Here is a 13,719-nt window from a genome sequence, read left to right on the forward strand (position 1 = left end):
GAGTCCCATGAGGACAGATCCTGACTCTGTGCGCGACGGCCGCCACCTTGAGGCTAGCTTGCGGACCCGAGGGACCGGCTTAGGGCCGCCGGCGCCGAGCTACGGTACTTGGCTGTAGGTTGTTGGAGAGGCAGACCGACGGCTCGATAGCCTCGCGTGACTTCTCGCTGTGTGATGAGGCCTTCGGTGCCGTCCACCGGAAATTTTGGAAGGCGTCCACTTTCGAAAACCTCAGAACAAAGGAATCCAACTGATTGGTGTTCTTTTTCTTCTGCGTCGTTTCCACAACTCGAAAGTGGGAAAATTCCAGGACTCGCACAAATCAGATTTTTTGGCAGCAGGCTAATCATTGGCAGTTGTCCGCGACGGATCAACGCTTGCAGGGCGCTGACGCCAAAAACCACAACTCAGTCAAAGCTGCAACGGACAAGCGGCTCTGAAAGGTCGCCAGCTCCTCGACTTTCGAGCCAGCGCAAATTCAAGATTGGGGGAAAAACTGGAAATCCTCACGACGAACGAGCTCGAAGAAGCCCTCTCCTCACTCGTGCGACTCGGCGACCATAATGCCGGCAACGAGGCGGGCGCGGGATCTGGGCCGCCCCGGCCAAAGATAAGGCGGTCGGAAAGGGTCGACAGGGTCCATCCCCGAGCGAATCAGATGCAGAGGGAGAAGCGTCTTCTTCCTCGGTCGATGGCCAACGCTTTCTTCGTCGCTGTGGACTGCGCTCTACCCACCGTCGACCAACATCGCAATGCTCAGGCCATAGGCAAAGCTCGGTGCGACTGGCTCATCGACCTACTTGGCCCTGCTCGCCATCCATGACATCTCCCGACTTCTCGCGGTTCAGGACCGTCCGGCGGTCGCGCCCGACGCTCTTGCTGCGGTGCCTGCTCCTCCTAGCTGCCTGCTTGCTCGCCAACGCCCTGCTGTGGACAATCTCCGCCATCGTCTTCACCCGGCAAGCCAAGCGCGACTCGCAGCACCGCGACGCCTCGCATCTCCTCTCGCTCTGCCTCCTCGCCTGGACCTTGGGCCTCCGACATGGCCTCGACGCCGACCACATCTCCATCATCGACAATGCGACCCGCCGCATCGCTTCGCTGCAGAGGGATCCGCAACGACCCCACCTCGGCCTGCGTCGCCCCGTCACCTGCGGCCTGTTCTTCTCGCTGGGTCACTCGACCATCGTCGTCTCGGTGCTGATTGCAGTGGCGATCTCGACGTCGGTCGTCAACCACCTTGGCGGCGTCTCTGAGGTCGGAGGCATCATCGGCGCCTCTGTCAGTGGTAGCTTCCTCTTCCTCTTTGGCGTCATCAACTCGATCCTGCTCTGGAGGAGCTGGAGAGGCGCTCGAGGGAGAAGCACCGCCTCTCCCGGGTCTGAGAAGGCTGGCATCGAGGATGCTGGACCAGCGACGCCAACGACGGACAGCAAGCTCGAAACGACCGCCCACAAAGACCAAGCCAAGGAGCTCGGCGAGAAGGCCTACAACGAGGCCGAAGCCTCTGCGAACAAGGAAAGACACAACTTTCGAGGCATCTTCACCAGGATAGCACGGCCGCTGCTCAGGATGGTGGATCGGCCTTACAAGCTATACCCAATCGGCATCCTGTTCGGCTTCGGGTTCGACACAGCCAGCTCGATAGCGCTGCTCGGCGTTGCCGCGGCGACGAACACAGCGATTGTGCCATCCGGCGGCGAGCCGATCGAGAGCGCAGGGCAAGAAGGACGTGGGACCAGCGATGGCTCAATCGTCCTGCTGGCGCTGCTCTTCACCGCCGGCATGACGCTCGTTGATGGCTGTGACTCGATCCTGATGATCAACGCCTACGCGCCCGGAGAGCTTCGGTCGGGAGCCGGTCGCAGGCGATGGGCCCTGTTCGAAAAGGACGAAGCCGTTCCCACCGAGAGCCTACCGGGCGCGCAGGAAAGGATCGAGCCCGACGACCTCGTCGACGATTTGCCTCAAGTCGGCCCATCTTCACCGACCACCGCAGCAGCAGCAGCGACCGATATCTCGGCGGTCTCGACCGCGACGACGCTTTCGCACATGCTAACTCTGGCCTCAATCGTGCTGGCTTTTGTCATCTCGGCGATCCAGATCCTGGGTCTCATCGGCGAGAACTGTGAAAGGTGTGCCCGCGCTGCGGACCTGCAGGCCGAGGAGGGTACCGGGCAGTTGGAAGGACGATGGTGGCTCTTCTGGCGGCACTGCAACGACCAGAGCGGTCTGATTGGTGCCGGCATCGTTGGCGCGTTCGCAGTGACCCTCTTGTCGTGGTACGCTGTGTGCGCGGTTCGGAGGCGGCTCTGTCGAGGCCAGAGCTGAGATGCTCCTGGACAATGATGGAGTTAGATGCGTCCCTCTCTTGACCACACTTGCTGTATGTAGCTGCTGTCCTGGAGCGGCAGAGCAGTCGCGCAAAAGGGCCGAAAAAATTGAAGGTGAAAGGCCTCACTCTGCAAATCCTCGACGTGGTGGCCCTGCTCTTGATCAACGACAATTGGCGCCGTCCAGCAGCTCCAGGATTTACCCGTCGCATCGACCGAGCAGGGAACGACCCGACCCTCTTGGCACACTTATCGACCGTTTGAAGGCGGATGGTGGCGGTGGTGGTTTGTCGTCTAGCAGAGCAGAACGTGCCTGCGCTCCGTGAGCCCTCGAGAGGCCCCGGAAGCGGGTCAAGTTCGGAGGCGCGGCTGCACAGGACCATGGCCACACATCCGGGGTCTCACACGGTCGCATTCTTTTGTTCTGCCATCCATTCTTCACGTTCGTCCCTGAAGCCGATGTCCGGCAAGGTCCTCAAATTGCTCTCACGAGTCAGGCCGACGATGGGTTATTCGCTAGCCGTCGTCTTCATTGTCATTGGAGGTGGCGTTCTTCGATCTCTACCCGGAAGTCGTTCGCGACAAGGTCCATTCATGTCGCCCTCATCCGCCGCGCTCACCGAGCCGCCCGCGACGAGCCAGCCCATTCCTTCATTAGAGTTCAGACGGAAATTAATGTGCGCGTGCGAGCGCCTCGAGAGACTACTACCAAAAGTCGCGCGGGCCGGAAAAGGTCCGGAAGAAAGAGCTGATGACACTGTTCCGCCCAAGCCACCGTCGTATGTAACATGACTCAGTGAGCCTACGATGGCGTTGGCAGCGAGGCGGCGATGTCTGCCGGGCCGACGGCACCGGTGGTGCGGCGCTCGGCGCAGTTGCAGAGTCTCTGCTTTGAGCTCCTGAGCGACCACATGTAGAAGCATGCCGTTGTCGGAGCGCGCACGGTTGCGTGGAACAGCAGCTCACGGCGGTTGCAGGCTCGTGCTCCTCTCGGTCGCACCCTTTGATACATATATATGTAGATACGAACGTGGCGTCCAACGTAATGGGAGTGTAGGCGGTGACGGACCGGCCACTTCAACGGTAGCAGCAATTCAAACTGTCGTGCGTAGTGCTGCTTCTTCGACGTCCCACCTGCGGCGCCCGGTTGCCAGCGTTGATCCGCCGCGCAGTCAATCGGCCCGCAACGGGCCAACAGTGTTGCCGCGTCGTCGCCGATGCATGAGCGAGTGCCGACTACGCCCAGCAACGCCCGCCCGCCTGCTTGGGGGCGCACTCCCATATCCAAGGCAACGCCAGGGACCCCGGCCCAAGTGCTCAGCTTGGGCTTCCCCGTCTTTGCCGCTTCGTGTGGCTCGCCCATATGTATGTCCTGCCCTACCTGATCCGGGAAAGGGGCACCAGCATGGCACATGAACGTTCTGCCCGCATCAGGCTGCCACCCCAGCAGCGAGCTACCGGGCGTGTCACGGAGCTTGATCAATATGACCGCGTCGGACATGTCGTCCCCCTCTGCTTCAACCTCAAACCTTCCATCTCGACTGCCCACGGTGATCTTCGCCGCGTGGGAGAAAGCCTAGCGAGGTTCGGCAGGGAAACCTTGCGACCTAAGCGACTAGCAGCAGGGCTCTTGACTTCGTCAACGCTACGGTGGCCAGTTGGACGCATCGACGAAGAATCGGCAGTCGACTCGAGGTGCGGCCCACGACACACTTACGTTACATAGACGTTCACAGCGACGCGGAAAGCGCCTACAGCCAGGCACCGCGTCTGGACAGCATCGCGCCGGCGAAAAGCCCTGTACGCTCTGCCTGCCAGGCCAACAAATTCGCCAGTAATTTGCTCGCAGCTACCGCAGCGCCAAGTGTGGGCCGGTCGCAGCACGCATCTCGCAGGCGGAGCGGCACGTGGAGTCGAGCCGGGCAGCTTGGCCAGCCATCGAGCCATCGCCGGGGGCGCAGCACTCCTAGACTGGCTTTGAAAACGTGTAGCAATGAACCAAGGGAATGGCTTTCGACCTTGGCGGCCTCTCTTAAAACGGTTTGGCCAGGACTACAATGAACTTCGCCAGGGCCTGTTTCGCCTCGATGCGAAGCCTCAGAACAATCGAGCCGGCGCCAGGGCGCAGCGGCTTGCCTGGTCGCGAAGGGCAGGCGGGTGCACTAACGCCAACCCAGCAACCTTCCACAGATCCGGGTCTCACTGATCCGGCCAGCGGGCTGGGGGGAGGACCCTCGTTTGCACTCTCTCCTACCATCTCGCCGTCCCTCTCGTCCAATGACTGACTGCCTCTCGACTGACTGGTCTGCGACGATGCCCTGTCGATCCTCTGCCGCGCGCGCTTCTGCGAGCATGTTTCGACGCGGGCGCTCGGCGGTTGCAGGGCAGGCAGGGCGGTTCTCGACGACGTCAACGGTGCAACAGCGCCAAGCTGCCTCGCTCGCGGTCTGCGCTCGATCCTTCCTCCGATGGCTCATCATGCCTCGAGGCTCTCCGACCGCCAAGCTCTCCCTCTCGAAAGGAGAATCGCTGGGCAGCAGAAATGACCGAAGCCCGCGAGCACCGCGGCTGACTGGACAACGGCCTCGTCTGGCCGGTCGCCCTCTCCTGGACGAGGTCGAAGCAGGGAATCTTTTGTCCCCGTTTCTTTTGGCCCCATTCTGCCCATGCAAGCCGGGTGGTGGCTCTCGCCCAGGTCGACTTCGACACCGTTCGGGCTTGCCCGCCTCGTCGATGCCAGGACAGTGGTCGGTGAGGCAAGGTATATAACGTGACATTGTGAGTCCCTCTCAACATCCTGGCACGCCATCCAGCCCCGCCTCTCCTATACCCTCCTCACCCTTCCATCTCGTTCTCCTTGCCCTTTGTTCCTAGTCCCAAAGATGAAGGTCGCCCTCTCCGCCGTCTTTGTCGCGTGCCTTTCGGCGCTGCAGGTCAGCGCCCAGGTCAAGGGCACCGCGTTTGGCTTCGCCACTGGCACCGTCGGCGGCGGCAACGCCAAGCCTCAGACGCCCACGAGCCCCGCGCAGCTCAAGCAGTGGCTCGAGGACGACGTCGCCCGCGTCATCATGCTCGACCGCGAGTACAACTTCAAGGGCTCCGACGGCACGTGCACCAACTGCGCCGGCTGCATCCCGACGTCGTACAAGTGCGGCAACAAGGCGCAGCTCGCCATTGCCGTGCCTGGCCAGACGTGGTGCGACAGCCTGCCCAAGACCAAGGTCACCTACGACAAGGCCGCCCTCACCCCCATCCAAGTCAAGTCCAACAAGTCCATCGTCGGCGTCGGAAGCAAGGGCATCATCCGCGGCAAGGGCCTGCGCATGGCCAACGGCGTAAAGCAGGTCATCATCCAGAACGTCCACATCACAGACCTCAACCCTCAGTACATCTGGGGCGGCGACGCTATCACCCTCGCTGGCACCGACAAGGTGAGTGATGTGGGAGCTCGATGGAGGAGTGGTGGCGAAGGTAGCGAGGGGGGGCCGCGAGGGCCTTCCAGGACTGCGAAATGAAGGAAGCACGGCTGGCCAAGATTAAGGAACGGCTGTCGAGATGAACGTTACGGCTGACGCCCACTGACACGCCATGTCAACTCACCGTCGCCTCCTCCGGCCGTCAGATCTGGGTCGACCACAGCAAGACGAGCCTGATCGGCAGGCAGCACTTTGTCACTGGCTTCTCGTCGTCGGGCGGCGTCACCGTGTCGAACCACGAGTTTGACGGCAAGACGAGCTGGTCGTCGTCGTGCGACGGCCACCACTACTGGGCCATCCTGGGCTACGGCAAGGGCGACCAGATCACGTTTGCCAACAACTACGTCCACGACACCTCGGGACGCTCGCCCAAGCTCGAGTACAACAGCGTGTGGCACGTGTACAACAACTACTGGTCCAACAACTCGGGCCACGCCTTTGACGTCGGCGAGGGGGCCCAGGCCTTCATCGAGGGCAACGTGTTTGAAAACGTCAAGAAGACCGTCGAGCCCAACAAGGCGCCCGGCTCCATCTTTGCCCCCACCAGCGCCAACGTCGGCACCTGCAAGTCCTACCTCGGCCGCAACTGCCAGCCCAACATCTACAGCGGCGGCTCGCCCGCCATCGTCGGTACCCAGTCCGGCTTCCTCGCCAACTTCAAGAACTACAAGGCCCCCGCCGCCCAGTCGGCCTCCAGCGTCAAGAGCCAGGTCGTTGCCCACGCCGGTGTCGGAAAGATCTGATCAGCTCGCGCTCCGGCTGGCCGGCGCTGCGCCTCCCGACCGGCAACCCGCGTCCCTCGTGCGACTGCCTTCATGGTAGTTGCAAGGCCGGCGGGTTCCATAGTCTGGCTTGACCGGGCTGGTGGATTCCCGCCGCCATGGTGGATTCTCATCCCTCTATTTATCAATATTTCTCTACGTCGTCCCCCTCGCGCGTCCGATGGTCCGCACGGAAATCTTTGGTCGTCTCTGTCTATTGTAGCCCTGTGAACTGAGATGGCTGCCAAAGGAGGTCGTTTCTCACTCCATCCGAAGTGGGACAGACTGGGTAGATTCGAGATCGGGAAGGGAGAAGAGGGGCCGAGGGGGGAGGGGAGCGGGAGAGGGAGATGGTGCTCGAGTAAAGTCGGAGCCGCCGCGTGCCAGTGGCTTCTCGCGATGCGCTCGGACGACGTCGGCACAGACGGACCCAACGCGGAGGAAGGGCCAGGCAGGGGCGCGCCGGTCCTAAGCCTCCTGCTCCTGAGCCAGCCGTTTCCGCTCCATATCCAGCAGCGCCTGTCTGTGCGCGTCCCGGATGCTCTTGGCGTCGTCTGCCGGCATCTGGGCCGGCTCGTTCCTCGAGATGCCAAAGTTCTCCTCCATGCTCCTACCAGGCCACTCGACAGGAGCAGGACGACTGGTGGGGCTGTCGGTCTTGAGCTTGGGCATGAGCTTGGAGCGGACGTAGGACGCGTAGCGCGAAGCGCTGACGGCGGCCTTGTCGCGCATGTTGCCGAGCCGGGTGCCGGCCGAGGTCGTCTTGCTTCTGATCCACTCGCTCCCGTTTGCAAGGGCCTGCCTTAGTCTCGAAGGCTGCCTCGAAGCGGCGCTGGCTCGTTGCAGCCCCTCAGTCTCGCCAGCGCCAATACCGGTGCCCGTGGACTGTGCCGGTCTGCGGAAGTTGGCCCACGATGCGCGCAGATCGCCCGGAGCCGCGCGCAGGTAGTTGCCGAACCGCTTGAGGTTGGCTGCAATCCTCGTTCGCAGTGAGGGGCCCGCTTCGTCAACGGCGGACATTGGCTCGACGTTCTTGGCGGGGCTGTAAGGTCTCAGCCTGGGCCCGGCCATGTCGGGCTCGAAGACGAGTCGGTCGACCTGCGCCCGTCCCTTTCTCTTGGCCTCTACCTGGGCCACCCACTTCTCCCACTCGTCATCTTCGCCTGCATGCACAGCGGCTGAACCAGGGCTCAAGGGCGTGGAGGAGGAGGACGAGGAAGAAGAGGGGGAGAAGGTTGAAGCAGAGCCAGTTTGCAGGTCTTTTCCAACGACGCCGTCGAGACGCTCTCGAGCTCCCTCGGCTCGGACCTGGTCAGCGGCGCCGGCGAAACGTCCGGATCCGGACGGGGAAAGAGAGCCGGCAGGCGTGTGGAACCCCTCTTCCGAGGCGGTACGAGACAGGGCCTGCTCGGCGGCCGGCGCGGGCACGATGGTAGCACCACGGGATGCGGCTTGTTCGAAGGGTTGCTTTGTGACCTTGCCGGGCAAGACGTTTTTGGCCTTAGCGACGAGGCCGCCGAACGCGTCGCCGACTCTGCTCGCGATGCCGGATTCGAGCTGAGGAGAAGGCGTGGGGATCGGTGCGGCTTCGACTGGCAGAGGGTCGAAGGTGGTGACGATGAGTACGGCCGAGAGGACGAGCAGGATGGTCGTGCTTGAGAGCCGCATCTTGGACTGGTTGATCGTCGTCCTGCGACGGGGAGCGAGGCGTAAACGTGTAGGCTGGATGGAGTTGCGAAGATGTGCGAGGGAGGCAAGTGAGTGTGGATGCGCTTCCCGTGCCGGCTTGAAACGCATCGAATGGAAAGGAGTGTGGTGTCCGTGACGAAGGGAAGAGGTCGGGGCGTGAGAGGGGTGCGGTTTTATATCTCAGTCGAGTCAGTGCTGCGAGCAGATGAGCAAGGAGCACTACTAGCTGCTCTGCTGTCACCACCAGCCCGCTCGGTGCTGCCTCAGCAGACGAGCGATCCATCGTACGCGTGGTCCGGTCGATGCTGCGCTGCTGCTGGCGAGGTGAGAATCGCCGCCGCCTTGCACAGTGGGTAGGGCATGGCGACGCCCCGAGGCAGCGAGCGGCCGGGCAGGGTGGGTTGGCTCGGCGGGACGCTGCGAGCCACAGCGCACGTGCACCTCTCCATGCCTGTGCACAAAGAGGCCGCTCAGCGAATTGTACCTGGCTTCGGGGCTGATGGTGGCACGGCAGCCTCGACGCAATCGATCCATTGATCGATCGATAAAGGCAGGGGGTATCTTGTCATTTCGCACAGCACGTCTACGCAACGAGACGGGAGCAGAGGTTCATCGCGGGGCTGGAGAGTCGTACGTGGCATGTGAGCACGCCTTCTACTTGGACTTGTTGTTCTTCTCTTGATCCTTCTTGCCGCCGCCGCCGCCGCCGCCGCCGCCGGGAGCATTCCTGGTCCAGATGCCGAGGGATGCGAGGGTGACGGCCTTGTTGCTGGGCTCGATCCAGAAGGTGGGGTATTTTGCGCGGCCGAGGTTCATCCAGAGCATGGCCCAGGTGACCATGATGACGCTGCTGAGGAGGATGACGGGGAGGTACTTCCAGCCGAGGCGGATGACGGGGGGCGAGGTGGTGATGAGGAGCGCCGTGGCGCCGCCGGGCGGGTGGATGGTGTCGGTGATGATCATGGCGCAGAGGGCCGTGGCGACCGAGATGCCGCCGGCGACCCAGACGAGGCTGTGCGAGTCGTTGATGAGCTGCGGGTTGTAGTTGGAGTTGAGCTCAAACAGCTTGAGGACGCAGCATCCGACGAGGGCCGAGATAAACTGGCCCAGGACGAAGCTGCGCGGCTGGCCGAGGGGCGAGGCCGGGGTGCCGTAGAGGATGACGCTCGAGGCGCCAAAGGAGCCGACGATGATGGGTGCGGTCCAGGACGTGGTGGGCGTGTTGGACGACATGGAAAACATGTCCCAGCGCGAAAAGAGGATCATGACAAAGCCGAGGCCGATGAGGGCGCCGATCCAGGCCCAGATGAGCGTCTCGAGCTTGCGCGGCAGCTTCTCGACGGGCCGGATGAGGGCGCGGTCCTTTGTCTTTTCGCTGCGGTAGCCGAGAAAGTGGGCGATGGGGTAGGGTACGCGCGACAGGCGGGGAGGGCGGTGATGGTGGTGGTGGTGTTGCCCCTCGTCGCCCGTCTGCCCGGGTTGTGGCTGCTGCTTTTCGAGGTCGTTGGCGGGCGCGTTGACGGGGGGTGTTGGGCCCGACGACGGGGCCGGCGGCGACTGCTGGGACGAGGATGCGGGGAGCGACGAGGCCTGGCTGGGCGTGGTGGCCTGCTGCGATGGGGCGAGGTCTCTGTTTGGGGGCGGCGAGATTGAGGTCGACTTGTATCCTTTGCGGGGCTGCGCCTTGTTGCGCGCGGTGCGCTGCTCGTGTTGTTTTGCTTGTCCATCTTCATCCTCGTCGGTGAATACGAATCCGTCGTCGTCGTCGTCGTCGTCGTGGATTTCAGCATCTCCGTCGACGCTGCCGCGGACGGTGCGGGATTCGCTGCGCCATCGCGTTGCGGCGGCGTCGTCGGCGACTTGATAGGTGCGTTGGCGGGGCCTTCCGAGGAAGCTGGCCCTGGACGAGGAGCGGTCGGACCTCCGGTTGGCGGCGGAGGTGGTCGACGAGGCCGAGGCTGGATTGGATGGGTAGGAGAAGCGTCCGCGCGAGTGGGAGCGCAAGTGATGTCGCTCCTGGGACATGTTTTGGCGTCGTTCGTGTGGTTGTGGTTGTGGTTGTGTTTGGTCTACGCCGTCGGGCAATGATGGCGAAGGATGGAGAATGGAAGCTGCTAGGGAGATGGGAGCAGGAGAGATGGCTGGGGTTAAGAGAGGAAGGACGCGGAGAGGGATGGATCGAGGGCGTCTAGTTGGGTTAGAGGAGGGGGGCCAAGGGCGGGGGGCCCCAGCTGGATACGTCAGGGAGCCAAACGGAGCGAGCTAGAGGTAGAGTGTGTCTGTCGTCGGCCCTCGGACCGGCGGCGATTGGGGTCGAGTGTCGACCATGATGGCTGCGCCGTGTATCTCCGCTCTTCGTCTTTCGGCATCTCGGCCTTCAACCTGGCCTCTTTCTGGCCTCTTTCTGGGCCCCCGCCCCGCCCCGCTTTCGTCGTCGCCGTCGTCTTTGGTGGTGGACCCTTGACGAGGGCTGCGCAGACACGAAGGCCTTCGCTCGTCGACGGCCATTGCGCAAAACCCACTCGACAGCTTCCAGGGCCACCAGTACGGACCACCACCATCACCTCACCACCTCACCTCGCCGTTACTCAATCCACCATGGCGCCCAAGATCCTCGACTTCAAGTGCGCCCTCATCACCGGCGGCGCGGGCGGACTAGGTGAGTCGACGAGCCGTTGCACAAGGCCCTCTCGCCGACCCTGCCTGACATGCCTCGCCCCGCCCTCCCCCTCCTTCGACCGTTGCGCCCCGCAGGCTATGCCATGGCCGAGTGGTTCCTACAGCAGGGCAAGCAGGTCATCCTCGTCGGTCGCACAGAGTCAAAGCTGCAACAGGCATCCAAGAAGCTAAACGTTCCTTACTACGTCCTCGACACCGGTACGTCTGCCGCTGCCGCCCAGCTGGGCACCCACTCGCCAATGGGCCCCCCACTGACGCGCGCTCGTCTCTCGCTCCTTGATGCCCGCGGCTACATGCCACCCGGCCCTCGACAGGCAACGTCGACGACATCCCCGCTTTCACCAAGAAGGTCCTCTCCGAGCATCCCGAGGTCGACTGCCTCGTCAACAACGCGGGAGTCCAGCGGCCACTCGACGTGCAGAACCTCGACCTGACAAAGGCCGACAACGAGATCAACATTGTCAGTCGTCGAGGCCCCATCCCGAGCCTGCCCTGCCGAGGTCGACGCCCCTCACCCACTCTGATCTCGTCGTCGTCTGGCGCGGGACACGGCTGACACGTTTGCATCGCCGCCGAATCACCCCCGCAGAACATCCGCGGACCCGTGCATCTCGCCACGGCCTTTCTCGACCACCTCAAGAGCAAGCCGGCCGCCGTCATCATCAACGTCTCGAGCGTGCTCGGCTTCGTGCCGTACAGCATCATCAACCCCATGTGAGAGTCTGGGTCGGCGGTGAGGCCTGCTGGTGTCATGTTGGCTACTCGCGCTGACGGGCAACCGTCCAATCCCTCGCTCCGCTCTGTACCGCGCCGCAGCTACAACGGCACCAAGGCGTTCCTGCACTTCTGGAGCATGACGCAGCGCACGCAGCTGCGCGGGACCAACGTGCGCATCGTCGAGGTGGTGCCGCCGTCGGTGGGCACCGACCTGCACCGCGAGCGCGCCAACCCGGACGACAACAAAAAGCACCTGGGCGCCACCAACTCGCTCACCGTCGAAGAATTCATCGACGACTTTGCGCGGGGCATGCGCGACGACTGCGATACGATCTCGGCGGGCAGCGGCATCGCGCTGACGGAAAAGTGGTACGCCCAGTTCGGGGAGCAATACGATGCGGCGGCGGCAAAGTACCAGCGCACCTAGGTCGTTGGGTCCCAGAGGAAATTCCAGAGTCAGAGCCGTACGTGGTGTTGGCTCGATGGCTTGCTTGGTCGGCTTCGTCTGTCTGTCTGTCTGTCTGTCTGTCTGTCTGTCTGTCCGTGGCCGCTCTAATCTGCTGCTGCTGCTGTGAAAGGGAGCACGAGCAAGCCGTGGCCGGGTTGGAAAAGGCCGTAAGCGAGCCACGTCTTGCTTTCTGGCTGTCCCGTCTTGGGGATATCTGGGCGGCCATGACCAAAGGCCGAGGAGGGGGGTGGGGGCCAAGGGTAACGTCATTGGGCGCCTTTTGCTGGCTGGCTGGCTGGCCCGTCCGCGCAGCTCCACTCTCGGACTCTTGGCTCGCTTTTACGCAAACCTCTGGCCGTCACCTTACCGTACCGGTGCCGGTAGAACTTGGCTTGCCTGCCTTGCCCCAGTCCTGCTGCTGCTGGCTCAATGCCGCACCCGCCATCAAGACGCACGCCGGCACGCACGCAGACAGAGGCAGGGGGCTGCGTCACAGCGCTGGGCTACCGTACCTACCGGTACCAACGACGGCGGCGAGCCTGGACCGTGCCTCCCAGCGTCTCCGCCGTTTCTTACCGTGCCGTGCCGTAAACCGCACCGCACCGCACCGTATCCCCCGCCTGCCTCACCTTGCTTCTTCAGCCTTCTTCTTCGGCTGGCGCAGCGGGTCGCGCACGGATCGACAGAGGGGAGGCAAGAGGTATAAGTACGCAGCCACCCAGCCATCACCTCCTCGTTCTCCACCACGCATCCATACCTCAGCATCCCATCGCGACCCGACCCACTCACTCTACTTCACACTCCACCCACCCCCCCCCATCCGCCCAACATGGCCGCACAGAAGAAGGTCCTCGTCGTCTTCACGTCGCACACCAAGCTCATTGGCAACGACCACCCGACCGGATACTAGTGAGTCTCGCCTCGTTCGGCGTTTACGATCGACGACAGGCCCTCCCTCCCTCTCTTTCTCTCTCTATTTTTTTTTCCGAGAGACACCTCCGTCCTGACGCCGTCTTTTCTGCCCTTGCCCCCTTCGCAGCCTGCCCGAGATCGCCCACCCGTACTACATCTTCAAGCAGGCCGGCTTCGACCTGGTGGCCGCCTCGCCGGCGGGCGGCAAGGCGCCGCTGGACCAGTCGTCGGTCGAGGCCTTCAAGGGCGATGCCGACTCGGTCAAGTTCCTCAACGACACCGAGGCGCAGCAGTGGGTCTCAAACACGCTGCAGCTCTCGACGCTCGCGGGAAAGGCCGACGAGTTCGACGCCATCTTCTACCCGGGCGGCCACGGACCTTGCTTCGACCTGCCCCTCGACGAGACGAGCAAGGACCTCATCCAGAAGTTCTACGAGTCCGGCAAACCCACCTCGGCCGTCTGCCACGCCCCCGCCGTCTTTACCGACGTCAAACTCTCCGACGGCTCCTACCTGGTAAAGGACCGCAAGATTACCTGCTTCACCGACGAGGAAGAGGAGCAGGCCGGCCTCACAAAGGCCGTCCCCTGGCTCGTCGAGTCCCGCCTTCGTGAGCGCGGCGCCATCTTCCAGAAGACGAGCCCGTGGGGCGAAAAGGTCGTCGTCGACGAAAACAACGGAAAGCTCCTCATCAGTGAGTCCCAG

General features: G+C 63.1%; 5 protein-coding genes across 5 annotated transcripts in view; 4 read left to right on the forward strand and 1 right to left on the reverse strand.

Moving 5' to 3' along the window:
• Positions 1-819: 819 nt before the first annotated feature.
• On the forward strand, positions 820-2,236 carry PFL1_00472 (uncharacterized protein; the record flags this gene model as incomplete). The annotated part of the gene is made up of 2 exons (XM_007877966.1): positions 820-2,135; positions 2,161-2,236. 2 exons carry the CDS (start codon positions 820-822, stop codon positions 2,234-2,236), a joined length of 1,392 nt encoding a protein of 463 aa, XP_007876157.1.
• A 2,979-nt stretch (positions 2,237-5,215) lies between these two features.
• PFL1_00473 (uncharacterized protein) lies at positions 5,216-6,552 on the forward strand (the record flags this gene model as incomplete). The annotated part of the gene is made up of 2 exons (XM_007877967.1): positions 5,216-5,764; positions 5,956-6,552. The coding sequence occupies 2 exons, from the start codon at positions 5,216-5,218 to the stop codon at positions 6,550-6,552; spliced, it is 1,146 nt and encodes a 381-aa protein (XP_007876158.1).
• Positions 6,553-8,913: 2,361 nt separating this feature from the next.
• On the reverse strand, positions 8,914-10,284 carry PFL1_00474 (uncharacterized protein; the record flags this gene model as incomplete). Its single annotated transcript, XM_007877968.1, has 1 exon — positions 8,914-10,284. One exon carries the CDS (start codon positions 10,282-10,284, stop codon positions 8,914-8,916), a length of 1,371 nt encoding a protein of 456 aa, XP_007876159.1.
• Positions 10,285-10,857: 573 nt separating this feature from the next.
• PFL1_00475 (uncharacterized protein) lies at positions 10,858-12,082 on the forward strand (the record flags this gene model as incomplete). The annotated part of the gene is made up of 5 exons (XM_007877969.1): positions 10,858-10,918; positions 11,014-11,136; positions 11,253-11,398; positions 11,528-11,652; positions 11,755-12,082. 5 exons carry the CDS (start codon positions 10,858-10,860, stop codon positions 12,080-12,082), a joined length of 783 nt encoding a protein of 260 aa, XP_007876160.1.
• An 850-nt stretch (positions 12,083-12,932) lies between these two features.
• The window catches only part of PFL1_00476 (uncharacterized protein), a gene marked incomplete at both ends in the record, with an annotated part of 990 nt that continues 203 nt past the window's right edge, over positions 12,933-13,719 (forward strand). The window contains 2 exons of the mRNA XM_007877970.1: positions 12,933-13,012; positions 13,143-13,708. Coding sequence (XP_007876161.1) covers positions 12,933-13,012; positions 13,143-13,708 — 646 coding nt within the window. The remainder of the gene's footprint in view (positions 13,013-13,142; positions 13,709-13,719) is intronic.

The sequence above is a fragment of the Pseudozyma flocculosa genome (assembly GCF_000417875.1).
Source record: "Pseudozyma flocculosa PF-1 unplaced genomic scaffold scaffold00001, whole genome shotgun sequence".
Taxonomy (NCBI): Eukaryota; Fungi; Basidiomycota; class Ustilaginomycetes; order Ustilaginales; family Ustilaginaceae; genus Pseudozyma; species Pseudozyma flocculosa.